The 26,165-nt window shown below is 45.9% G+C and overlaps 1 protein-coding gene across 1 annotated transcript in view; it reads left to right on the top strand.

Annotated features, from left to right (window-relative positions):
* The window catches only part of TOP1 (DNA topoisomerase I), an 82,232-nt gene extending 64,231 nt beyond the window's left edge, over positions 1-18,001 (top strand). Inside the window, exons 11-21 of the mRNA XM_024202020.3 lie at positions 1,534-1,656; positions 3,237-3,424; positions 4,144-4,288; positions 5,389-5,532; positions 7,206-7,391; positions 9,203-9,271; positions 10,800-10,914; positions 12,164-12,291; positions 13,970-14,064; positions 15,216-15,365; positions 16,758-18,001. Coding sequence (XP_024057788.1) covers positions 1,534-1,656; positions 3,237-3,424; positions 4,144-4,288; positions 5,389-5,532; positions 7,206-7,391; positions 9,203-9,271; positions 10,800-10,914; positions 12,164-12,291; positions 13,970-14,064; positions 15,216-15,365; positions 16,758-16,860 — 1,446 coding nt within the window. The 3' untranslated portion in view covers positions 16,861-18,001. The remainder of the gene's footprint in view (positions 1-1,533; positions 1,657-3,236; positions 3,425-4,143; positions 4,289-5,388; positions 5,533-7,205; positions 7,392-9,202; positions 9,272-10,799; positions 10,915-12,163; positions 12,292-13,969; positions 14,065-15,215; positions 15,366-16,757) is intronic.
* The last annotated feature ends 8,164 nt before the right edge of the window (positions 18,002-26,165 follow it).

Raw genomic sequence — 26,165 nt, 5'->3', positions numbered from 1 at the left:
CAAAAATTGGGGGAGTGGTAAATAATGAAGAGGCCAGGTCACCGATACAGAGCAATCGGGATTGCTTGGTAAACTGGGTGCAAGCAAACAATATGTGTGTGAATACAACATCTAGGAACAAAGAATGTAGGCCATGCTTACAGGATGAGGGAGTCTATCCTGGGAAGCAGTGACTCTGAAAAAGATGTGGGGGTCATGGTGGATAGTCAGCTGAACGTGAGCTCCCAGGGTGTGATGCTATGGCCAAAAGAGCTAATGCAATCCTGGGATGCATAAACAGGGAAATATTGAGTAGAGAAGTTATTTTGCCTCTGTATTTGGCACTGGTGTGACTCTGTCCAGTTCTGGTGTCCACAGTACAAGAATGATCATAGAATCATAGAATATCAGGGTTGGAAGGGACCTCAGGAGGTCATCTAGTCCAACCCCCTGCTCAAAGCAGGACCAATCCCCACACAGATTTTTGCCACAGGTCCCTAAATGGCCCCCACAAGGATTGAACTCACAACCCTGGGTTTAGCAGGCCAATGCTCAAACCACTGAGCTATCCCTCCCCTCCCTGATGTTGATAAATTGGAGAGGGTTCAGAGAAGAGCCAGGCGAATGATTAAAGGGTTAGAAAACCTGCATTGTAGCGATAGACTAGCCTCAAGGAGCTCCATCTGTTTAGTTTAACAGAGAAGGTTAAGGTGTGACTTGATTACAGTTTAGAAGTACCTACACAGGGAACACATATTTCATAATGGGTTCTTCTGGCTAGCAGAGAAAGATGTAACACAATCCAATGGCTGGAAGTTGTAGCTAGACAAATTCAGGCTGGGAATAAGGCACACGTTTTTAATAATGAGAGTAGCTAATCGTTGGAACAACTTACCGAAGGTCGTGGTGGATTCTTCATCACTGACAGTTTTAAAATCAAGATTGGATGTTTTTCTAGAAGCTCTGCTCTAGGAGTTATTTGGAGAAGTTCTGTGGCCTGTGTTTTATACAGCAAGTCAGAATAGACAATCGCAATGGCCCCTTCTGGCCTTGGAATTTTATGAATCTTTGCCCCACTGAAACTGTGGAATTGAAGAGCCATCACTACCTTTGTATCAGAGGCTAGCCCCTTTCTAAGTCTTGCAAAGTAGGAGCTTCACTATCCCAACCACTATAAGCGTGCCAAGATAATAAGCATATTCAGGCAGCTGGCCCAGGTTACCTAGGTGGCCTCTCCTTCCCCCAGTAACTTCAACAACCCTTGAATGGCTAAGTGGTTTGAAAGGTTGCTGTGTAATAGAATATGCACTCAATGCTTGCAAAGATCAGACACAGTCTTAATGTTCTGTGTGCCACATATACCCTCTTCATCCTTTTCTCGTTCACCCTGGCTAGGTTGAGTACTTACTAGAAATTGGCAGCTCTTTGATAGACAGGCAGAAGCTGTGTTTATTAGGAGCACCTGCCCTTTGATACGTTCTAAGGGGCTGGGAGGGGCAATTAAACCTTATTCTAACTATAAGAAGGTTTTAAGCTCTACTTTCACCCGCCCAGGAAATGACTTCAGAAGAAAAGAGTACCATCACCAACCTCAGCAAGTGTGACTTCACACAGATGAGCCAGTATTTCAAAGCTCAGTCAGAAGCTAGGAAACAGATGTCCAAGGAAGAGAAACAGGTACTCTAGGGAATTGTAGAAGACTGTTCTAGCCATTTAGATGTTGGTTTTTTTTTTATAATCATAATCTTTTATTCGTTCCTCTGGCCATATCATCTATGCACAGTCTGTCACTCCTATCACACTGAAGGGATTTGGTAAAACCTGTACCACCCAGGGTGGATTGGCAGAAGTATTGCACTTCTAGCTAAAAGTCTCTCTCTGCTGATCTGACTGTGATGACTAAGAATTCATTCGTTTCCTAGTAACATCCCCGAGATTCCTTGTGTCACTTATGTTCCACTTAACATGTCTGCATAGGTAATATGTCGAGAGCAGTGTTTAGTAAGAAACCTCCACCTACTGCAATTCTCTTTCTGACAATAAAACGTTTCTGGCCCTTTCTCCTTCAGCACCATGGTGTTACTAGGATGAAGATATTTTCAAGGAGTATCTGCATGTCTTCCCTCCACCCCCACACAACCCCTAGATACCCACTTCAGTAAGAACTAGAAACGTATCACAAGATCTAAATTTGGTTCCATTTAGTGCTTTTGGTAATGTAATTCTAGTCTAACTGTCCTAGGTGGTGAGGTTCAGAGCTCCTCTAATTGGATGGGGGATGGTTTTCCCAAAACAATTGAAGCCCATGGTGTCAGGATTCAAAGGTTCCCAGTATGGAATAGAGCATGTGCCTGGCTTTGCTGGCTTTTAGCCTTTTATTTGATAAATATTGGTTGAGACACACCACACCCTGCATAACTAATAGAGTAGAAGGAGCTTTCTTGTGTCCACTTCTCAGTTGGTGCAACTTCATTTAAGGGTGCATTGATTTCTTCATACCATTCAACCTTGTATTAGGTCTCAAAGTGAGAAGCTTGTTTCTTTAAACAACATGATGTTAAATGCAGTGGATCAAAAAGTCCTTAAACTTGATGTTTGTGGCACATGGACAGAGGGGAATGGAGAGGCAGTTGGTTTGGGGGAATAGGTCAGAGACAAGTGAAATGTAATTACAAATTTAGAAAAAATTTTACATGTTTCATATATTACATTTAGCTATTAGTAAGGCTAAGACTTTGTCTCGGATATTTTTAGTAAAAGTCATGGACAGGTCCCGGGCAATAAAGAAAATTCACAGAAGCCCAGGACCTGTCCGTGACTTACTAAAAATACCTGACAAAATGGGGAGCTGCAGAGTCCCCACACCGCCTGTAGTGGCTGGGTAGCTGCGGGGGTTCCAGCTTGGAGCTCCAGGGTCCCCCTGCCACCCCCCCTGGGGTAGTGGGGGGACCCTGCAGCTCCCAGCCACTGCCGTCTGAAGTCACGGAGGTCTCTGGAAGCCATGAATTCCGTGACCTCCGTTACAAAAATCATAGCCTTAGCTACTAGTTCCTGACTTTTTCTGTTTGTATCGCCATTTAGATTGTATGCTGTTCTAGGCAGACTGCCTTTTATTCAGTGTTTTGTACAGCACCTAGTACAATGGAGCCCCAATCCTGATTGCAATACAAATAATAAATGAATTTTGCTTCAGTCTGATACTGAGCAACGTGGTGTCTTTGGGTGCAGTGCAATCCCCCTGTTTTGTGTCTTCCTAGAAAATCAAAGAGGAGAATGAGCGGTTACTAAAAGAATATGGCTTTTGTATCATGGATAACCACAAGGAGAGGATCGCCAACTTCAAGATTGAACCCCCAGGCCTCTTCAGAGGGCGTGGCAACCATCCCAAAATGGGCATGCTGAAGAGACGGATCATGCCAGAAGACATCATCATTAATTGCAGCAAGTGAGCATGGGATGCTTTGCACCTTGCTTTGCTTACTAGTTAGGATAACTTTTTTTATCGTATATGTAACTTGACATGGCATCTAAGCATTCAAAAGTTCATGTGTTGGGTTTCTTGGTCATTTTAGGTGTTTTGAAGGGTGAGAGATATAATGAAAACATCGGTTGTGTACAAGCCATTCCTTTCATAAGTCACACAGAGCTCTGTCCACACACCTCAGTGTTGATCAACACCAGCATCTTCTGTTACAGTGCAGGGCAGCTCCTGTTAATTCTACTCCCTTGGGGCCAAAGGGTATTTATTTTATGTATGGCTCTCCCACTTGATTTTTTTCTTGTGTCCTAAGAGGCAACAGACCAATGTGTAGGGTCTTCAGACTTCTCCTTCTCCATGTAGACTACTGAAGCTGCAGAAACATCCCCAAATCAAAGCAATGAGCTTCCCAACAATGCTACTTATCACAATAACTATCAAAAGGGAACAATTCCGTAAGAAGCATAAACATGACAGTGTATCTCTTGATCTTTGACTTTCAGTTTGATTCATCTTACTATCCTGCTACAGAAATGCCGTTTCCCAGACTAGAATAGGGAGAGAGACTTGTTTAATATGTTTTGCTGTCCATTAACACTTTAACCTTTGCTAGTCATCTATATTTTATCACCTGGGGTCTATTAAGACCATTTCTTTCCTCTTGCTGTTTTTGTTACCTTATGCAGGGATTCCAAAGTTCCCCCACCTCCTCCAGGTCACAAATGGAAGGAGGTCCGGCATGATAACAAGGTGACCTGGTTGGTGTCATGGACTGAAAACATCCAAGGATCTATTAAATACATCATGTTGAACCCCAGCTCTAGAATCAAGGTAAGGTTTTATCTGGAAGGTTGCTTGGCCATGCTGCATCTTAACCGACTCTCTTAAGGTGGGGAGCGTGGCCATCTAGTGGTTAAGGCAGCGGACAGGGAGGCAAGACCGACTTTTTTCTTACTCTACCATTGACTCACTGTGTGATATTGGGCAAGTCACTTTGCCTTCGTTTTCCCCATCTGCCAAATAAGGGTAATCGCTATTCTGTAGGGGTGTGGAATAATATCGGTGAAGTGCTTTCAGATTTCTGGTTGAAAGGATGTTCTCATCCTAGTTGGGAGCCTTTCATGGTCTGCAGTAAGCTTAAAAGAAAATTTCTGCCAATTTTGTCTCTAAGTTTGGCCCCAGTGTCTCCTGCTTGATCATGCAGTGAAGTCCTAACCATGTGCTGGGTGTCCGTCTAAAGGCATAAATCCAGCTATGTTACTTCACTGCAAGATGGAGGAGGAGGTGATGTTCTGAGAAGAACAGGCCCCGCTGTGAGCACGGATAACTGGTAATTGTCAAATCATGTAAAAACAAATGATGACACTTTGAAAGTAGTTGGATTTCCGTTTTTAGTAGGACAGATTTTTGGGAAGGCCTTCTCAGTAGGAAAATTGCCTGTTTTTAAGAGAGACACTACACTTACTGGGTGGCTCCCCTGGAGCGAAAATAAGAGTCTTGTCCTGAGTGTGTGGTGGGACATCATTTCTGATGACCTATAGTAACCGTATCATCACACACCTCTAATGTGCCATTCAAAGCTTTTTTAAAATGAGTTCACTCTGCTGTCTTTATGGCTTTACTGAGTGGGTCTCTAATAGTGAGAAGGGGACCGCTAAGAAAATAGCAATTTCCTTAATAGAGTAGGGGGTACCTTTGTACATTGAGGGGCCTGGAAGACCAAGTACCTCTCTCATCTGATTTCTGACTTCTGTGCAGGCACTTGATGTCATGGCCACTGAACTATGTGCAGCTGCATGTGAACTTAGTTCAGGCAGAACTTTGAGCAATGAATTCCCAGTGATTTTGTGCACATAGGCTTGAGCAGGAACTCTCTCTGCTTCTGCTGCTCACTTTCAGGTGTGTTGACTTTCTTGTGACTGTTTCTGCAGGGTGAGAAGGACTGGCAGAAATATGAGACAGCTCGGAGGTTAAAGAAGTGTGTGGATAAGATACGGAATCAATATCGAGAAGACTGGAAGTCCAAAGAGATGAAAGTGCGACAGAGAGCTGTGGCACTGTACTTCATTGATAAAGTGAGGGTTGATTTCTGGCAGTTTCCTCTTCCTGCCTCACTCTGAATAAAGATGCAGGGCTGGTGGGCACCTGTCCCTAAGCCCAAATAAAATTTTGATAGAAACGCTCACACGCTGCACAAATTAAATAAGGGAGTTGAAGGGCTTTGAGAGAAACTACTGGTTATTCTATTAGAAGTCCAGTCCTCAGAGTACCCAGAGGTCTCCTTCTGGAGTGACAGTGGTCTCCACTTCCTCATAATTAACTGGAAATCCAGATCAGTAAATTGCCATACTGAACCTGGCTACGTTGAGCAATATTGTTTTGTTCAGACAAAAGTCACAATGAGGTTAATTTCAGAGTCCCCCAGTGGGATCAGTGGGAGCTCTGCAGGTGGGTGTATGGCCCTTGGCTTCCAGGGGTTTCTAACTCCTACTGGAATGCTCTGCTTTGTATTACCACTTAGTTATGAACCTCACTACTCTGACATGAACTGTGCTAATTGGTCTTGCCACACTTAGAAAACTGTAGTCGGTCACCATGTTTACGCAATTGTACTATTTAAAACTGTGTCCCTAATAGTGATAGCACTGCTGTGTGGCTTCTGTGACCAGTTAATTACTCATCCGCGTGGATGGAGTTAAATCACAGTAATTTTAGTCATGATTTAAATTAGCAAGCAGGAAACTGTATATAAATAATTGCTTTTAATCTTGTATTGCATGTGTACTTTTTAGTTATTTTCCTAAAGAAAGGTTCATTCTCCTTGGTAGGCAATATTAAAACATGTTTATTTACAATTATATATAGCCTCTAAATGTGGTGGTACTTTTGGCCAACCAGGAGGGGATACACTATATCTATATACATTTATTTAAGCAATCATATAGCTTAATCTACACTTATGAAGATTCTGCTTATTTGCTCTGAATATCCCACTGGGAACCTATCTACATCCTTAGGGTGTCTAAATATCTTTGAAAATCTGGCCCCATGTCTTTAGCATTAATAGATTTCATCCTCTCCCACCTGGTTTGTATGCGTAGATTGGAAGAGGAAAAGCTTTCCTGTTTGGTCAACTCTGTCAGTTTCTCACACGTTTGAATAAACTAGTGCAAATGAAGAACATTAATACATGTTCTCTGCAACTGCTAGTTAAAATGAAACCAAAAGTAACTAAGGCACAAGCTTTCTTTTTTATTTAAATAATTTTAATAATTATAGTAAACTAGGGCTTAACATAGGTTGTCATAATGTAAAATTTAATTGTAAACAAGTTTGTTTGTTTTTAAATGTTTTAATTTAAATGAAAAATCCAGTTTAAAAAATAATCAACTTTTTATTTATCCTGATTTTAATGTATCTTATGTCTTCTCTCCTTTTTGGCACCAGCCATATAACTTCCATTGCACTTCATTGTGACTCCAGCTATTTATATTTTAATGTCAGTAATCTAAGTTTCAAACCTCTCCTTTTGAGAGTTGCCTGTTTTTAGCCTCTCTGAATGTCCGTGCTCCCCTTCTGTTCAAGGATCAGGCACATGGTACCATGCTAAATCGGAATACCCTGGTTACTGGGCAGACAAGACTCCCAGAGGACCCCACAATCCATAAATTACCAGAGCAGTTTGAAATGCTAAACCTCTTATTTGGATTCCATTTGCCCACCTCCCCTTCTCTTGTTCAATTTGTAGCTTGCCCTGAGAGCTGGTAATGAGAAGGAAGAAGGGGAGACAGCGGACACCGTTGGCTGTTGCTCCCTCCGAGTGGAACACATTAATTTGCATCCGGAGTTGGATGGCCAGGAATACATGGTTGAATTTGACTTCCTTGGTAAAGACTCCATTCGATACTACAACAAAGTCCCCGTTGAGAAGAGGGTGAGATGTTTCCCATTCTTGTCTCTGTGCACTGTTACAAGGAAAGGAGGAACTGGCTGGTGGAAAATCTCCAGAAGTGGCGATTCCTGTACATTGTGTTTTATTCAGATGTGAAGGCAGAAAATAAGTTAGCTTATCTTCTGACCTTCCCTTCCTGTGGGTGCTTTGGAGGAGTAAGGCTGCCACCTTCTTGGTTCTGATGTGAAGTAACCATACTGTGAGGCCTTTATTGAGGTTTCTCCTTTTCTAAAGTCTCCATGCTCTGAGCTGGTGGCCGTTTAGTCCATGCCATATCCATGTGACCAGCAATGGTTATTTTAAAGCCATTATGTGGACGTGTTGTTAGTCTGTAGCCTTAGCATCCTGCTTTTTTCTCAGTGATAGACGTCTTTGGGACACAGTCATATCCACAGGTGCAAAAGCCAAACCTCCCCAGCAGTATGAAGAGCACAGGGTGGTAGGTACTTGGCTGCACTGTTACTAGTGTAGCAGTAAGTAAACTTGGAGTTATACATCAAGTATCATGGACGTGTGCCTGGATATTATACAAGGGATTTCTTTTGTTGAAGCTCATGTCTGAATGTTTGCCTTCAGTGGGCTAGGCCCTGTTCTCAGGTACTCTGGTGTAAATCAGTGGAGCAGCTTCACTGAAGTATGCCTGACCTAAGAACTATTGTACAAAGTACATACCTGCTGACTGAGACCTTTCTGTTCCATGCAATATTTATTTGCTTTGTTTATATTCAGTCCACCAGTTCTATCTCTGTTGTTACTTGGATGGCTCCAAGATAAATTTCCATCCACTCACTTTAAGCAGAGGCGTTACGAAAATCCAGGGAGTTATTTACGCTATATTTACTGTGGTGTGAGAGAGAGGAATCTGGCCCACTAACTATACACATAGCACAGTGTGTAAAATACAGTGTCTGTAATGCTGTGACGAATGGCAAAGAGCAGTAAATGTTGACTTTTTTTTTCAAACTGTCACTATTATAGAAATGAGGGGGTCACAGGGATTAAGAAAGAAAAATCTATTTTTCTGTTACTAAATTCATTGGCATTAGTCCCTCTTGGGGTATGCTCTTTAAGAGTTCACAATGGGGGAATTGATTATTATGGAAATAGAAATCTCTGTGTATTAGATGTCTTGTTATCAAAATGTGTTGCTGAAAAGCCTGGAAGTTGATTTTTCAAGTGATTTCAGAGCTGCTCTGTCTGCATAATCTAGGATGCCTTGATTGATTTTTGTGTGGAACTGCTGTGGTGTGGTTGTGTGAAACATCAAATGCAACAAAGGGATGTGGCTGTATCAGGGCTGCCAAGTCAGTTTACATCACTGGATTGGGCCTGAGATGGCAACTCTGCCCAATGGGAGAAGGATCAGGGTGCACATTGGGTAGCAAGGATGCTCTGAGAGTAACCTTGTTCTGCCAGGGAATAGTGCCAGCTTGGCTCTCTCTTTTTAACCAGGGCAATTAATAGCAATGATAGTAGTAGAGTCTTTCTCAGCTCTGACCTAGAGGGATCACCTCAGAGGGGTGAGATGGGCCATTCACTCCTTGGCTCTTCTGCTGCCAGGGAGGAGACTATTAGCACAAGTTCTAGTGGTGACTTGGGATGTGGACACCTGTCCACTTGGAATGGGATCTAGCTCTTCTCCCATGGACCATCAGGTAGCCTTTAGAAGGCAATGACCTTCAGGCACTGTTGAACTGGAAACCCAGAAGCAAAAGGCTCTCTATCCCATTCCCAAACCCCAGGGCCATCTAGTCTCCTTGTGAAGTATTTTTTTCCCTTCTCCTTTCTTGTAGGTTTTTAAGAATCTTCAGCTGTTCATGGAGAACAAGCAGCCTGAGGATGACCTCTTTGACAGACTCAATGTAAGCAACAATACTGCTTCAGAGCTCCTTAATCTAACCCTAGTGAGTCTTACTATGCTGTTAGCCCAGAGGTGGGCAAACTACGGCCCGCAGGCCACATCGGCCCGCAGGACCGTCCTGCCTGGCCCTTGAGCTCCCGGCCGGTGGGGGCTAGCCCCCGGCCCCTCCCCTGCTGTTCCCCCTCCCCCACAGCCTCAGCTCGCCAAGCTGCTAGTGCTCTGGGCAGCGGGGCTGCGAGCTCCTGCCAGGCAGCGCAGCTGCGAGAGCCGCCGGCCTGCCCTGGCGCTCTAGACTGCGCGGCGGCATGGCTGGCTCTGGCTGGGCGGCGTGGCTGCCAATCCTGGTCCTCTGAGCGGCATGGTAAAGGGGCAGGGAGCAGGGAGTCCCGGGGGGCAGGCAGGGGACAGGGAGCAGGGGGCAGTTGGATGGGGCAGAGGTTCTGGGGGCCTGTCGGGGGCTGGGGTGTGGATAGGGGTCGGGCAGTCAGAGGACAGGGAGCGGGGGGGTTGGATAGGGGGTGGGGTCCCAGGGGGGGCGGTTAGGGGCTAGGGTCCTGGGAGGGGGCAGTCAGGAGACAAGGAGCAGGATGGGTTGGGAGTTCTGAAGGGGGGGGAGTGGGAGGGGGCAGATATGGGGCGGGGGCCAGGCTGTTTGAGGAGGCACAGCCTTCCCTACCCGGCCCTCCGTACAGTTTCGGAACCCCGATGTGGCCCTCGGGCCAAAAAGTTTGCTCACCCCTGTATTAGACGAACATGGTACGACGGCTCTGTTGTTTTTGCCAGCCAGCAGCAAATCGTACTGCTGCAGAGAAGGCCTAGATTTCATCTGTCTCTTTCCAGTGGGCCAGGCAGAGACTGGCACAGAGGCAATAGCCATCTGTCTCCAGTAGGGATGTGCACTTTTAAGTGACTGGTCTAAAACCTTAGTCTTTAAGCAGTCTGGCTTGCTCCGACTAGGGGCTTGTTGCTATGCAACAGCAGCCTAAGCATGGGGAGGAGGCGTGGGATGTGTGAGGTGATAGCCTTGCTGTCCAACTCCCTCACCCCACCCCACCCCACCCACACACATTCAGATCAACTTGAACACTGTGAAGGAGCTGAGGGCCCCTACTGAGGTGAGACAGACCCACGCCCACGTATTGGGGCCAAAAGTATAACAGTGAAGGAAGAAGAATTGCTTTGCCATTCATTCAAGTGGTCACATCAGATGCTAGTTCTTCCTCCTCCCTAGTCTCCATCAATGCAGATCTAAAGCCCAGTTCCACCCCAGCCCCTTGTTCACTTTGTCAATAGTTGTAGCTACCACATATTCCATTATTCCTATATTGGCCTAAGGAAGACATAGAAAGGTTCCAGGCATGGGTTACATATTCTCCTTGACTGGATCATAGTGTGTGTACCTAGAAATTCACAGCTAAACCTCTGGTCCAATGGCAAGACTGTGAGTCTAGCAAGGATGCAAATATTCAGAAGGATTCTAGTCCTAATGCTGGAGTGACTGAAACCTCTAACTCTTTCTGCTCCCTTAGACCAGTATCTTAAATAAACATCTTCAAGATCTCATGGAGGGCCTGACAGCCAAGGTATTCCGTACTTACAATGCCTCCATCACGCTACAGCAGCAGCTAAAAGAACTCACTACCCGTAAGTGCTATTGTCTGGGACCACCTAGCCTCATTTGTGGTGATGATTTGTGTGGCGATGATACCTTGGGGTGGATCCCTAAGGTGCCTCAGCGAGTACAAAATGTTCTTGCTGGATAACGAGGCCCAAAACCCTAGGAAGGGGATGGACAAGTTACTTAGGATGAAACGTGATTTAGGATTTTCCCCAAAAACTCTCCCCTCCTTTGGCTTAAGGCCCAAAGTTTGACCTGCCTTGAAGTGTTTAGATTATTGGGAAAGTATGTTCTGGTCCCTCACAAGGCTGTATTGTCCCATTCTAGTGGCACAAGGCAACCTCAAAGAGGACATTACTGGCTTCCTAGGGATTCCCTTAAAATGCCAGGTGGCATAGGGTTGGCTATTCTAGACCTATGCTACTCCCCTTGCAGCCCTCAACATAAGAGGCATGGCTGATGTGGGAGAGTTTGTTGAGGGATCTGCAGCCTCTAGCCAATCCACAGCTGCCAAAACAGCCCTGTGGCTACTGGCTTTCACTGGGGATGGGCCAGTGACCCTAGGATTGGGGTGATGCAGACTTGGCCTACAGCCATCTTGGTGTATTCATACCATCATCCCCAGGTGTCCTGCAGCCAGCACAGCTAGGTCTCCAGGACCTGCCCCCCACTATCTTGATGGGTGTTTTATTTTAAGAAACTTAAAATTTTAGAAGTGACCCTTTGAGGTGGGAAGAGAGGGAGAGTGGCTGTGTCCTGGAAAATCCCTCCCTCTGTGCATCTGAGACATGCAGGGCAACATTAGTACTTGGCCATTTGTGTAACGCCATCCATCCAAGTGCTGCACAAAACATGGATGAGCCAACCCCCCTTCTAAGGCAGGGAGATATTGTCCTTCCTACAGAAGGGGAAATGGTGGCTTTGCACAGTTAAGTGTCAGGCCCAAGGTTACGTACTATCAAGAACAGTCCTGACTTACCCTGCTCTGACTGCTAGATATGCTGCCCCTCTCTATTGTTGCCTTTGCATTGCTCTTATCTGCTGAAATTACTCATGACTCTAGTACATAAAGAAAAGAAAATGGCATCTTTAACTCCTTGGTGCCAGGATAAAATTCGGGTTTGGAATTTAAATGCAGTGCAGAGGCTGGTATACAAGAGATGAATGCAGACTAACTTAGCCTCATTATTGAATATGAATCAGTAAAAGCAATGGCGCATGTCCATGGCTGCTCAACCTCTCAGAATTGTTTCACCTGCTTTTCAACTTTTTCAGCGGATGATAACATCCCAGCAAAGATCCTTTCCTATAACCGTGCCAATAGAGCTGTTGCTATTCTGTGTAACCACCAGAGGGCGCCACCAAAGACTTTTGAGAAATCCATGATGAATCTACAAACCAAGGTAATTTTTAGTCTCCTTTAGATTAAAGATAGAGCTAGAAATTACTTTTTTCCTTTGGTTGTGGGTATATCATACGCTGCAATTAGAAGCAAATGATCAAACTCCACTAAAGGGGAGTCCACTTTCCTCTGCCTACGGAGTGCCAGTGTGGCTGGGTCTGAAACCACTCTGTCTTGTAAGGCGAGTCCTCTGGTTTTTAAAAGGAAATCTTCCATCTTGAGGACAGATCGTCTGAGACACAAGCACCCTTCTCCACTGGGCTAGAACAAAATCTGCCACTTCTTAGCTGACTTTCTGCCCCTAGCCAACCAATCAGGTGCTGAGGGCATAAGCTGGCTTTCTAGGCCAGAAAGGTTCCTAGAATATCTTTCTTGCAAGATGTCATTTTTCCCTCAGCAAAGTCTGATTCGCATGCTGAGGACATGCTACAGAGCTTAACTTAAAACCACAGTCCTTTTCTCTGATTTGTGGCCCTGAAAGGAAACCAGAGTGGGTGTCTGCTCCCTTCAGAGTGGCCTGGTAGACCTTTGTATCAATGCAGCTTTTTCGCGCAGTGCACTCTACTCCTCTAACTCGACCTCTTCCTTTACAGATTGTTTCTGCCGAAGGCCATGAGGTCAAAATTTGGCTAGGTCTGTTCACAGCCTGACTTTAAAATAACCCTCTCAATAAGGTGTTCTGTTTTACACTGGGGTGTTCTCTTGCTTCTGTAACACCTAACCTGGCTGCCCCCACCCCTGATTTTTACAGTTGAATTGAGTTGTTACCTTGGGAGGAGGTGGAGAGTTTTAAAATAACAGTTAAGAACTGAGGAGCTGGGAATCTTTAAACCTTACTAGATCTCAAGCTAAGACTGACTGTCTAGATTCAGTGCTTGATATTTTTTTGGAAGATTACAAGAGCATGGAATCTTTATGCTTCAGGGCATAAACTGATCACCAGCCTGGGTCAGGAAATTTCCCTCCATGGGATTGTATGGCACATTTAGATGAATTTTTATTGGTTTGCATCCAGCATTCTCAGAGAGGCTTACTGACTAAATGGGCTATTGGCCACCTCTGCTTTGGCAAATCCTACCTTACTTCCACTCAGTTCCCTTGTTCAGATGCCAATTCCTGAGCAGTAACCAGAGGCTTTATCCTACTTACTACCTTCTGGTTGGAACTGTCCATTCCTAATGCCATAGGATCCCCTTACTATGAGAAGGACGATCCCCTCTGCACATCCACAAGCTGGTCTCTGTGCACAGCACATTTGAAATACCAATGGCCTAATTTTTACAAAAGTGATTAGTGATTTGGAGTGACTCCATTTTCCAGTGTTCACCTTGAGACACCTTGGATGGGCTTGATTGTCAGAGGCCACAAGTGCATAGGAAATTAGACACCATTACGGTGTCTTAAGTCACTAGTCACTTTTGAAAATGTAGGCCCAGTGTGTGAGGATTTATTTAAAGCCCCATCTGGCTCTTCTGCTATGGATTAGATCCCGGCTCGTGTCCTACTCAGACATGTACTTCACCGGTTGAATCCCAGGCCCTTCGATACAGGTGGCGAATCTGCTAGGAGGTTTGTACAGTTCCCCTGGATGTCAGCGAACCCCTCTTCTGTAGTCATTCACGCTTTGTGGGTGTGACTCCTAATTCCCACCCTGCTCTCTGGGTTTTTGCCTCTTCTAGATCGATGCCAAGAAGGACCAGTTAGCCGATGCCAGGAGAGAACTGAAAAGCGCCAAAGCCGATGCCAAGGTCCGGAGGGATGAAAAGTCCAAAAAGTAAGTCTGGCTTCAGTGCAGATAAGCTGTAAAAGGTCTCACACAGCAGCGCAGGGCGGTAACCCAAAACAGGATTGTTACTGCAGCCGTGCTGCTTCAAATACCTCCCCCCTTCCCTCCAGATCCATGATCCTCTGAGTTTTTGTTCCCCACCCCCCACACTTTCAGGCCTGCATTAGCAAATGGCCACCTAGCTGAGGAGCAGTATGTAGTCTGTCATTGTCACTCCTTACATGGTCACTAGCAAGCTGCATGGATCTCTGCTTTTCACAACATACCCTCACCTCCAATGCTCCCATGAGCTCAGCATGTGGCTGATGGTTTAGTGAGAGACTGAAAGCAAGTCTGTGACAGGAGAGTGCAGAACACTGCTCAGAATCCCCAGGTCACATCCTCTGAGCCTATTAGTGGGCCGTCTTCGCTCTGTTAGTTTTCAGTCTCTTATGAAGAAATCATTTTATTATGACTCGTCCAAACCTCTCTCTGTTCTGCTCCGCCAAACAGGCCCTACCCACCTCCCTCCCTCTCCCTGGAAGCAGTTTGCCGAGCAATGTGCTTTCCCTTTGGTGCCCAGAGTAGGAGATGGATGGTATCTTCGTGTCTACTCCAGTAGAAACTACAGAGCAGAGTGTTGGGTGCTGAATGCAAAAACCAGATAGGAGCATACACTTGTAATTAGACTTCCAAGGGGGAGACTCTACAAACAGAGTAGGAAAAGTGACCCTCTTTCAGATCAGACTGAATACTGCACTCTTGTGCTTAATAGATGATCTCACGCCACTTCATGCAGGAGTGGACTGCCTGGTTTTAAACTGGGGTTTCTTTTTATACGGGAATAGGAATGTTACCTCTAGAGTCCTGGACAAATTCCAACTTGAGGAACTGCATTCTGCCTCCTTAAAACGTTTTCAAATAGCTTTAGTTGATACCAGATTCTTGATTTTGTGTATTGAACTGTTTAAAGTGTTGTCACCTTTCACCTCGGTGATGGCTGCATCTCAGTGCTGATTGGCATCATTTGCTAAGCACTGGACCTTTTCAGGAAAGGTGCAAGTTACTAGGGTCCCTTTGAATCCCGGTAGGGTAATAATGCACCCCCACGAAGGCCTAGCTCTTTCTGAACAGTTCTCTGATTCTTTCCCCACCCACAGGACAGTAGAGAGCAAGAAAAAAGCCGTGCAGAGGATTGAGGAGCAGCTGATGAAGCTGGAGGTTCAGGCCACAGACAGAGAGGAGAACAAGCAAATTGCCTTGGGCACCTCCAAACTCAACTACCTGGATCCCAGGATCTCAGTTGCCTGGTAAGCTGCCATGTGGGGAAGGAGTCCTGCCTGTCCCTGTGCTGTGTCCACTGTCCCAGAGTGGTGGGAGGCTTTAGCACAGCTCTGCCCAGTAATCCATTTCCAGGCAGTAGCTTGACCCTCTCTGAAATCTCAGCCTCTCCGAATCTTTTGTATTTTAGACCAACCTCAATCATTATTTTTTCTAAGAGCACCTTCCAGCAGGAACCGCAGTGTCTCTGGGACCAAAAGGGCAGTGACCATTACATTGTTGTCTCTTACATTTTGGTGTCTTAATTTAGCATCTGTAGAGGTTAGAGACAGGCATACTGTGAACACTTCCTTCCCCTCCCCCTCAGCTCTTCTATTACATCTCTTTTCTCTTGGCTGGCCACCCCATCCTACTCATTATTTCAGACCTGAGCCCCTTCTGAGCAGACACTGCAATCATGCCAGTTTTTTGGGGGAAGCGGCTTGCGATGTGGACAGTCTCAACCTAACCTCTGTCAGACACAGGAGTTGGGGATTCTGCAGTCAGTGGTGAATTTAGCCTTTTAAATTGCCTACGGTACTAGAAATTCGTACGGCAAAGGCTTCTGTTTGAGAAGAGGTGGCTGGTGCCAAGGGATTTCCACTGTGCTTTCAATGTATGCATATAGACAAGATGAAAAACTCTTCAGCAGCCTGGATGGTTCTTAGCAAAGATACACCTGTCCTGTGATCTCCGTTAGCCATCCTAACTTCTCCTTAGCTACTGGCACTTGCAGGATGGTTTGCAACTTGAACGTTATCCTTGTGAGTTAACTCCATCCCAAAGTAATCACTCCGAGTGACTAAAACAGCTTGGACTTGCTAGCTGCAGGTCCTGCCACGTGGCATCGGAAAGGTGTTGTGTAGTAACGTCTCAAACGTGACCTATGATCACAGTGATGGGGACAGATAAGGGTGCCCACACCCCTGAGTTTGGCATGTTGGAGGATTCGAGGACTGTGGGAAGGGAGGTAAATCTGCAGCAAGCAGGTTGGGTAGTGGGCGAGGTTGGGAAGGAAGCGCAGCAGGTTGTAAGTTCTTTGACATGAGCACTGTGTTGTATACCTTTTGTGTATCATGCCAAGCACAGTGGAGTCCTGTCCCCGATTAGTCTCTCTATGCAAATATTAAGGAGAGGGACAGCTAGCAGCAATCTGAGTTGGTCAAGAATTGTGAATAGGGGTTGTCAAGGCTGGTGGGAGGATCCGACCTTGTGGGGGAGGACCAGCTTTGTGTGAGCCAGTGGGTAGGGGGGCACAGGAAAGAACAGGAAAAAGGTTGCATTGGAGCGAAAAGGATAATGATCCTCAGACAGGTGTTCCTATTAAGAGAGCATGTCTGTGAGCCCGGGTGACTAACTTTTTGTCTCCTTCTCTTCTGCAGGTGTAAGAAGTGGGGAATTCCTGTAGAGAAGATTTATAACAAAACCCAACGAGAGAAATTTGCCTGGGCAATTGACATGGCAGAGGACGATTATGAGTTTTAACCTGTTTTTAATGAGCTGGATTTTATGGAAAAAGGGGTGGGGGGGAAGCCTGGTTTTAGGGAGATTGATAAACTGTGAGCCTTACTTGTCCTAATTGTGGGGGAGGGGGTAAGGAGGGGCAAGCGAGCATCAGACAAAGAAACCAACATCTTTGAGAAAAGATAAACCTGGAAATACTATAAAGGAGCTGAGCCAGTTGTCCTATGGACAACTTATTTAAAAATGTTTCAGAGATCCAAATTCTAGCTGTATGGTTTTTGTTTTGTTTTGTTTTTTGTTTCTCTCGAGGCAGGGCAAGTGGATGGGGGATTTGTCAACCTTCCACCAGGCAAATTCATCATTACACTGAAGAGCTTGGGGGATCTTTAGCTACTGTATACAAAATCCAATTATATTGGTGCGTTTTTACAGTTAGGGTTTTGCAATAACTTCTATATTTTAATAGAAAATGGACTCCTTAAACCCCTGCCCCTCCCTCTGCCCCATTTCAGGAATTTAACAAAATTTTAAAACCCAACGCACCTGCCACAGCTGTCACGATGGTCATGGAGGTACCTGCTTTTATTTTATTTTATTTTTTGTTAGTTTTACTCAAAACAATCGTGGCATTGGAACATGAATTTAATAAAAACGCAAAACAACCCACCACATCTGTTCAAAGCAAAGCATGATGGGAAGATGCTTCCTGACTTGAGTGTTCTTTTTTTAAATGTGAATTTTTATTTCTTTTAATTATTTTTAAATATTTAAACGTTTTTCTTCTTGATCTTAAAGATCGTGTAGATTTTGGGGGGAAGATGGGGAGGGACGGATGAGTGCGGGGGGGGGAAGGATGAGTGTGGAATTTGAGGAGAAATGAAATCAGTGACAAACAATTTTCCCATCATCCTTTGTTCTGAGCATACTCTATACACTTCAAGAATACCCACTTTTTAGGTTTGGCAGACTGTTTTCTTTGCTTTCCCCTCTTTTTTTAACCCCCCTCCCCTCTTTTACTTGAAAGATTTTATTGTGTAAAAAGAAGTTTCACAGGTCAATAAATTTCGAGGGAAATGAGCATTGGTCCAAAAAAGGAAAAATAATCAAGATTTTAGGGCTTTTATTTTTTTCTTTTGTAATTGTGTACAAAAATTTTAAAAATTAAAAAACATTTTTTTTTTTTTTTTTTTTTTTTTTTTTTTTTTTTGGCTATAATCATTAGTTTTAGAGGCATTGTTAGCTTAGTGTGTGTGAGAAGACCATTTCCCGCAGTCTTTCCTCTACAAGTATCTTCTATTTTTATCATGAATTCCCTTTTAATCAACTGTAGGTTATTTAAAATAAATTCCTACAACTTAACCGAACATTGGTGTTTGTGTGTTCTTCTGTCCAACTACCCACGGGGCCAAGAGCAGCCTCCAGCAGTGAGGGCATCACTAAAGGGGTGTGGCTTAGGTGCGACGAAGCAACCTGCTAGCCCTCCTCCTCAACATGTGCAAGCTGCCATAACATGGTCACTGGACAGTGTACTGGACTGGGAGTCAGGAGAATTGTGGGGTAGTTCTAGCTCTGCCACTGGTCTAGTGTGTAACCATTGGGTGAATCACTTCACCTGTACCTCTGACTTCTTTCCCACCCTTTGGCCTGGTCTGCACTGGGAGGGGATCGATCTAAGATACACAACTTCAGCTACGAGAATAGCGTAGCTGAAGTCGACGTATTTTAGATCGACTTAGAATCACTTCGTGTCCTCGCAGCACGGAATCGATGGACTCCGCTTCCGCCTCTCGCCGTGATGGAGTTCCAGAGTCGATGGCAGAGTGATCGGGGATCGATCACTACCCGCTGATCCGGCGGATAGTGTAGATGTACCCTTGGTCTGTCTAGATTGGGGACAGCAATTTTCCCACTGTATTTATATAGCACCTGGCACAATGGGACACTGCCATTACACAAAGAACACCTCAAGCTGTAATCTCATTGCAGCTCATAGACTAAACAGTTCTTAGGCTGGGTCCGTAGTTGGATATGAGAGCTTCAAAGAAAGCCAGGTGTTCCAAAAAGTGCTTTTGGTGATTCAGTAGGTGGCACTCCTCCCTCTGAAACTGTGACCTCATGTGGTACTAGAGGCACTGTGTCCCTGGAGGGGCCAGATTTTTGATGAGCTCTAAAACTGAGATTCTGATTGAGTGGACTTTGGATCCCGTAGAATTTTCTGCCACAGTCGAGGGTGTTTGCCCTGACATTCTGTCATTGTGCTGCCTTTCTAAACTGTTCCTTGTGCATTGTGTTAGCTAACTAGTCTTCACTTGTCTTCCTAGCTGTTGTGTAGTGTTTGCGGTGTGCTGAGGGGGAGTGCACAACACTCTGCTGTCCAGTTGGAGAGTGGAGACTCAAGAAAAAGGGGTGGCAATATAGGATTCTTACTTTATTTTCACGCGGTCGACTGTTCTTCCTCTGTTCCAAACTTGGTGATGCTGATCGATAACAGAGAGATGATTTGACTTTCACCAAGTCTGAACCTGCTGTACGCTGTCATGCTGGATGGCTCCTACAGCTTCCCCTCTTGCACTTGCTGTAAGACTGGATTTGCCTGGATTTGAGTGTATGTGAAAACATGAGCGTCTGGTTAAAAATGATCATTCCATTCCAAGGGCCTGCTCCTGCAAGCTTTCCACGCACAGAGCTGCCCCTGCAGTCGGTGGGAGTTCATTGTACAATGCAGGGCTGTCATCTGGAGATTTATTCTCAAGATGGGGCTGGTCTCTTGAAAGGGCTTTCCTGTATGTGTGCAGGCTATACAAGGGGAGTGGAACAGATAAGCAGGAGCGTTGGAAAGCAGAGAGTTGTCGAATGGGAGATACAGTGCATTGCTGGGGAATGGAGCAGCCATTATGGGCTTAGCAATGGCTCATGCAGCCGTGGGTGCTATAAGCTATTGGAGTACAAGAAGATTGTAGGGCAGGTGACAAGAGATTTCCTGGCCCTCTACAAAAGGTCCCTTCGGTTCCTTGACTTCCTTTAGAGCAGTGGTTCCCAAACAGGTTCGTGAACCCCTGGGGGTTCACGAAATGTTACAGGGGGTTCTCAGGAAAAAATTCCCTAATGGCGGACAGAGCTGTCCCTAGGGACCTCGGGCAGCACGGGGCCAGCAGCCCAGAGCCCCTGGACTTCCAAGAGCTAAGCAGATCAAAGCAAGCCTATCTATCACACTGGGGAGATTTAAACTTCAAGACTCCTTATAAGGAAAGGGAGGTGGATATTTTTTGCTGTTTTTAAAATGAAATAGGCAGCTAGTGTTTTGGGTTTTTTTAATTATTATGAAGAACAAGTTTAAGCTTTGTTTGTTTGCCTGGACTGCTCGAGACCTGAATGCTTGTGTAGGAGGAACTCTTTGAGTTGAGTTCTTAAATACCTTCCTGCTGTTTCACATCTGATACTCCTTGATGAAACATAGGAGTCTTGTCTTATAACAGGATTATTCAAAGTGATGCAAGCTACGAAAGTGAGATCTTGGACGAGTGTTGCCGTTTTCATAATGTAATAAAAATGCTGTCATGATAAATAATAATTAATAATAAATAGTGTGTAATACACAATTTGTTTTTATGACATGCTTATTTCCAAGATCACTGCTTTTATAATTTATACTCAAGTAAAGGAGAAAATCCCTGGAAATATTCATTTTTTGGAGGGGGTTCGCGAGACTTGACATTTTCATGAAAGGGGTTCACAGGTTAACTTTTGGGAACTACTGCTTGAGAGAGAAACTGGAAACAAATACTGGGGGGCTTCCGCCTGGCCTCAAAGAATAGTGCGGCACGCTCTGCTCTTGCAGGGCTGTAGAGCATCCGCTCTGGATAGAAGCCCCCATTCTGACCGTGAGACCTCCCTTGGCTCAGAGTGTAGGGAATCGAGTGATACTTCAGGGAACTCCAGTTGTACCCTCATTTTTCCCCAGGCCAGCAAACTCAGCATGTCCCACTTCATTAGTGTTTGAGTTGGTGATAGTCTCGACCAGTTCTGCGTTGATGAGCCTCGGCACTGGACCCCCTGTATGATCCGTAGCTGGGGGGGGGAAAGCTAAGGATGCTGACCTGCCCTCCCACCCCTACAGCTGCTCCCTGCACACTAGGGCTTTGGGCTGTGCCCCGTGTTTGGAAGCCTGTCCTGCCGCTGGCTGCGGGACAGAGGGCTCCAGACTGGCACTTCTCCCAGGTCTGAACTCACTCAGAGACCCACTAGGGGGAGGAATTGGTGAACGTGCAGCAACAAAACTGGGATTGGGGGGGATGTAAGAGGGTGTCGCAGAGAAAGGACTAACCCCAGCTACCTTGGAGCACCTGCTCCAGTCTGTCCAGTGCAGAACTCGCAACAGGAGGAATACTGAAGGCTCCAATATGGTGCAGTCTGTTGGTGGAGTTGTGGGGTGAGCATCAGGAGACCTGGTGCTCTATTCCTGGATTAGCCATTGATTTGCCATGTGTTCTCACCTCTTTGTGCCTCACTTTCTCCATCTGCTGAATAGCTGTGCTTTGGCCAAATTTCTCTCCAAGGGGTGGGGATGGGGGCGGAATTGGATCGGGATTGCATCATTTCCCTTTTGGACACCCTTCTGGCTTCATGGGGGAAGGGTGGGGAGGCAAGGAGGGATAGCTCAGTGGTTTGAGCGTTGGCCTGCTAAGCCCAGGGTTGTGAGTTCATTCCTTGAGGGGGCCATTTAGGGAATCTGGGGCAAAAATTTGTCAGGGACAGTACTAGTGAAGGCAGGGGACTGGACTTGATGACCTTTTAAGGTCCCTTCCAGTTCTATGAGATAATATATGGAGATATACCTATTATATTCTAAGGAAGACATGTGAGGGTTTCCCCATGTAAGTTAATGTTGGCCTTCCTTCTGTACTGTGACACTTGTATTCCAGGATTCGGCCCAGGAGTGGTTGTCCCACAGGCTGCCTGCCACGAGGGGCTGGGGCCCTGTGAGTATTGTGGAGGCACTGGATCTCTGCAGGAATGCTCTTGCTTTTTGTGAGTGCTCTAAAGATCTGTGGGGAAAGCATCATGATTTGGGGGCTACCCACTGGGTTTGATGACCATGCCACCCCTGCCCAGATGATCCTCAAGGCTGCAGACATTTTCCATCAAACCTGAATGACCCGAACGGTTTCTTGTTGTTTGTTTGTTTGTTTTTAAACCTGTAAGGCAGGGTATAGCCAATTTCAACGTCCAGTGCGTTCTACTAGGAATAACCCCTAAGTAAGTCCATGCTTTCAGCAGCCTGAGTACAAAGCATGGCTTCCTATCTGAATTATTCTTTGTTATATTTTAAGACATGCTTTCTTGTTTGCTGTGATTTGCTGTCTGTAGGTAGCTGCAGTGATTTGACTTTCGGGTTACTTGGGACGGTTCCTTTTAAACCAAATACACGCTGCAGAAAACGCATGCCAAGAGAACTGGAACGTCCGTATTTCTGTAAATAACTTTCCTGAGCCTTCCTGGCTTGCTCATGTTTGGAACAATGCGGATGGATAAAAATATCCTTTCTATATATGCAGACTCCCCCTTGTCCAGTAGTTGAGCACTCAGGACAGGATTATTTTCTGATGCCTAAGGTTATGGAGCAGGAAACTGAGCACGTCCCCCATATTTCAGGGAAACGGCGCTTCCCACCGGGGATTCCCTCTTTCTTTTGTCTGCTCTAAAGCAAGCAGGAAATACAAAGCTCCAAGGCCTCTCCAGCATGAAAGGTGATACTTGATGTGATCAGTGCTGCCAAGTGAGAGAACACAAGAGATTCGAGTCTATTCAGAAATAATTTAAAGTGATACTAGCCCATTGTTTGGAGCCAGATCTTGGCAACGTGAACTTCTGGTACTGAAATACACTCTAGGTCAGTGGTTCTTAAACTATTGTACGGCTGACCCCTTTCACATAGCAAGCCTCTGAGTTCAACCCCCCTTATAAATGAAAAACACTTGTTTATATATTTAACACTATTATAAATGCTGGAGGCAAAGCAGGGTTTGGGGAGGAGGCTGACCGCTTGCGACCCCCCATGTAATAACCTTGTGACTCCTCTAAGGGGTCCCGACCCCAGTTTGAGAACCCGTGCTCTAGGTGATGATATCTTGGACCTTCGCTTGCTGCATGTACTGCTGTTGTTTGTAAGACTCATTCCTGTTCCTGCCGAACTTGTGACAAAACTGTATCCGGACATAAAAGCAAGTGCCAGGCTTTTGCTAGTTTAGAAACAGGTGAAGAAAACCCAGTGTTGCCAAATGGAAAAGGACCAATTTTTTTTATTTATTTTTTTAGGGTGTGGGGAGGAGAAGACATTGTATGCATCCAAAATAATAGAACCAAGCGAGTGACAAGGCCATGACCCTCTTATTTAGAGAAATATCCCTGACAGTTGGTATCTTCCAAGCACTGTTACAAATGCTGATTAATCCACCTTGTATCCCTGTGATGTGGTTAACACAGTTATCCCTCTTTCAGAGATAGGGAAACTAGAGAGACACTGGCCCCGATTTCAAGAGCTCAGTTCCCATTTGGGCAGCTAAATAAGGGGAGGTTTTTAGACACGGGTTTCAGCACACTGGTTGCTGCTGGAGGCTAAAGGTTTCTGGAAATAGGAGAGCTTCTCAGAAATCTGTCTCCAGAGGTAGGTGCTGAGCACTTGAAAATCTGCCCCACCGGGCCGCATCCAAAGCCCACTGAAATCAATGGAAAGACTCTCGCTGTCAACAGAGGGCTTTGCATCAGGCCCAAAGAGGTTAAGTAACTTGCATCCAAAAGCTGAACCATGGCTCAGTTCCCACATCCTCCCACAGTTACGTGTGTCATTGAGGTTGCTCTCTGAGCCCTGGTGCACCAGGGTGGGGGGGAGCTGTTTCCATTCTCAGGACTCAGCATATTGGAAGTAACTTGTCCAGCAGGAGGCAGTGTGCTTTTCCCCTAGGCCAAAGCGACTCGAGGCACTTGTCTAGTTCCACATTTAGGGGAGGCATTTTCCAAAGCTCCTAAAGGGGTCAAGAGCCCAGTTCCCACTAAAAATCAATGCAACGTGTGCTCCATAATCCCCCGGGAGCTTTTGAAAATCTCCCCCTGGGGCCCTGTGTGAACCAGCTTGCTCCATTTTCTGTGCACCCCACCAGCATCCTCCATCTGCCATGTGCTGTCAAGCAGATACAGCGTTCCCAGCTCTCACCGGTCCCAGCCTGGCTAAGATACCAGAAGCTCCAGCCCTCTCTTGAACTGCAGCCCTGCCTAGGGAAAAAACTCCCTCTGATTGGCTGTCATCCACGTTTGCCCAACTCTTGGAGAAGAGCCGCCATTCAGAGCTGCTGCAGGAAGAAGGCAGAGCTCCCCACACCCAAAGCCAAGAGGAGGTCGTGGGGAAAGGGGGGAGAGAGGGAGCCACTGACACTATGCTAAAGGAGGGGAGGGAAGAGGAGAGGAGAGCAGAAAGTCACTCAGGCCAGCTCCATTTCCCCCCTCCTCTCCTGTGAATAATGGGTAAGTCAGCTCATGTCTGGGGGTGAGAAGAGGAGAGCAACTGGCACTGCAGAAGCAGCAGATTTGGGGCAGGGGGAGAACTGATGTGGGGACGTAGGGGATGCATAATTAATTTCTGGTCTGGGGAAGGAGCTGTGATGCAGCTGGGAGGAGACAGTTGATTAGGATGGTGGAGTCTGAGGAGAAGATGGAAGCTCGGCACTCAAGCATCAGTGAGAACTCCGGCAGCAGGGGCCAGGTGTCTTGTCTGTCTGTCTCTCACCCACAGTCACCCACCACCTGGCTGGGCAAGAGGAGTTCAAAATCAAGACGGACCCACTAAAAAAAAAAAAGGATATAATTTGTGGCCAGTCGTACAATATCTGACTCATGATTTTTGAATGTTTAGGGTTGGCAATACTGCAAATTCCTCGTGAGTTACTGATGCTTTGACAATCAGAAGGCCTCTCCTTGGGCACAACGGCACTTTCGACATGAAGCCGCCTGTGCAGGAGACAGAAGTTTCTGAGGGGCTGATCCCAGACTGCAGAGACTTCCCACAGGTACAAAGGACGTCTCAAACCTCACCTTCTGCTCCAAAGTGCAAGGTGCACTTTTCTGACCTTGTCTTCTCTAACACATAGCAGTGTGTATGTGTGTGTAAAAAAAAATCCCTACCAAAACAAAACACTCCACTGCACACAACTTTTCCCCTGGGATGAGAGAAAGCACAAACCACATGTGACAGATATAAGTCACAATGCTTAATTCATTATTGGAAGGGGTGCTGATTCTGCAGTGCTGGGGCAGTCTTTCATGTGGCAAGAGAGGTGATGAGCAACCTTCACATAACCAGGCTCAGATTACTGAGTCAATGAGGGATAGCTCAGTGGTTTGAGCATTGGCCTGCTAAACCCAGGGCTGTGAGTTCAATCCTTGAGGGGGCCATTTAGTGATCTGGGGCAAAAAATCTGTTGGGGACAGTATTTGGTCCTGCTGTGAAGGCAAGGGACTAGACTTGATGACCTTTCAAGGGCCCTTCCAGCTCTATATATCTCCATATATTATTAAGTGGCTTGGTGCAAACCTGAGATGCTACCAGCCAATGATTGAAATAGGTCCTCATTTATAGTTTGCAACTGGTGTCCATGGTCACACTGTGCATTATCTCTCATCTCCCAGATGTGTAAGAGATGACAGCATCTTCCAATCGATGTTCTGGAATGGTTCAAAGTAGACCACTGTTTCCAGGGTAGATTGAAGCCTCAAAGTTGTTTTGGGGGGTGGTGGCCATCAGGTGTGTTTGGGACACGAGCATTATCTCGGATTTCTTCCCAAGGTGCCTTAGGATTGAATGTGGGCACTTTCAGTACATTAGCCCAACCCCAAAAAGGCTTGCAAGATTTCAGGTGTGTCTTCAGAAGATCCTGGAGGTCCTCATGAATTGGTAAGTTCAAGCTGGCCCTGGTTTGATTGTACTCACAAGGGTGGAGGGACACTGTCTCTCAATTTTGGGCAGAGTGTATGTGCCAGAGTGGGCAACCATTGAATGGGTCTTGATTTTCATTTTCCAGTTATGATTCTCATAGCAGCAATTTGGTAAGTGAGCTACCCGCAGAGACTAGTGCACAATATTCAGCCATTGAGTATACCAGTACTAGAGTCCCTGTTCAAGGTGTGGGCACATTGTCACCCCGAGTGCCAGAAAGATTTGGGATGCAGCTAGTCTTTGTTTTTACCTTTTCATGTGCCTTTGCCAAATGAGCTTTAAAAGTCAAGCATCTGTCCAGGGTTACACCCAAGTACTTTGGATAGGGCTCATTACGGAC

The sequence above is a fragment of the Terrapene carolina genome, unplaced genomic scaffold, assembly GCF_002925995.2.
Source record: "Terrapene carolina triunguis isolate 2854851 unplaced genomic scaffold, T_m_triunguis-2.0 Scaffold233, whole genome shotgun sequence".
NCBI classification, from domain to species: domain Eukaryota; kingdom Metazoa; phylum Chordata; order Testudines; family Emydidae; genus Terrapene; species Terrapene triunguis.
Note: the sequence above shows the minus strand (reverse complement) of the source record. Positions and strands in the feature narration are given on the sequence as shown.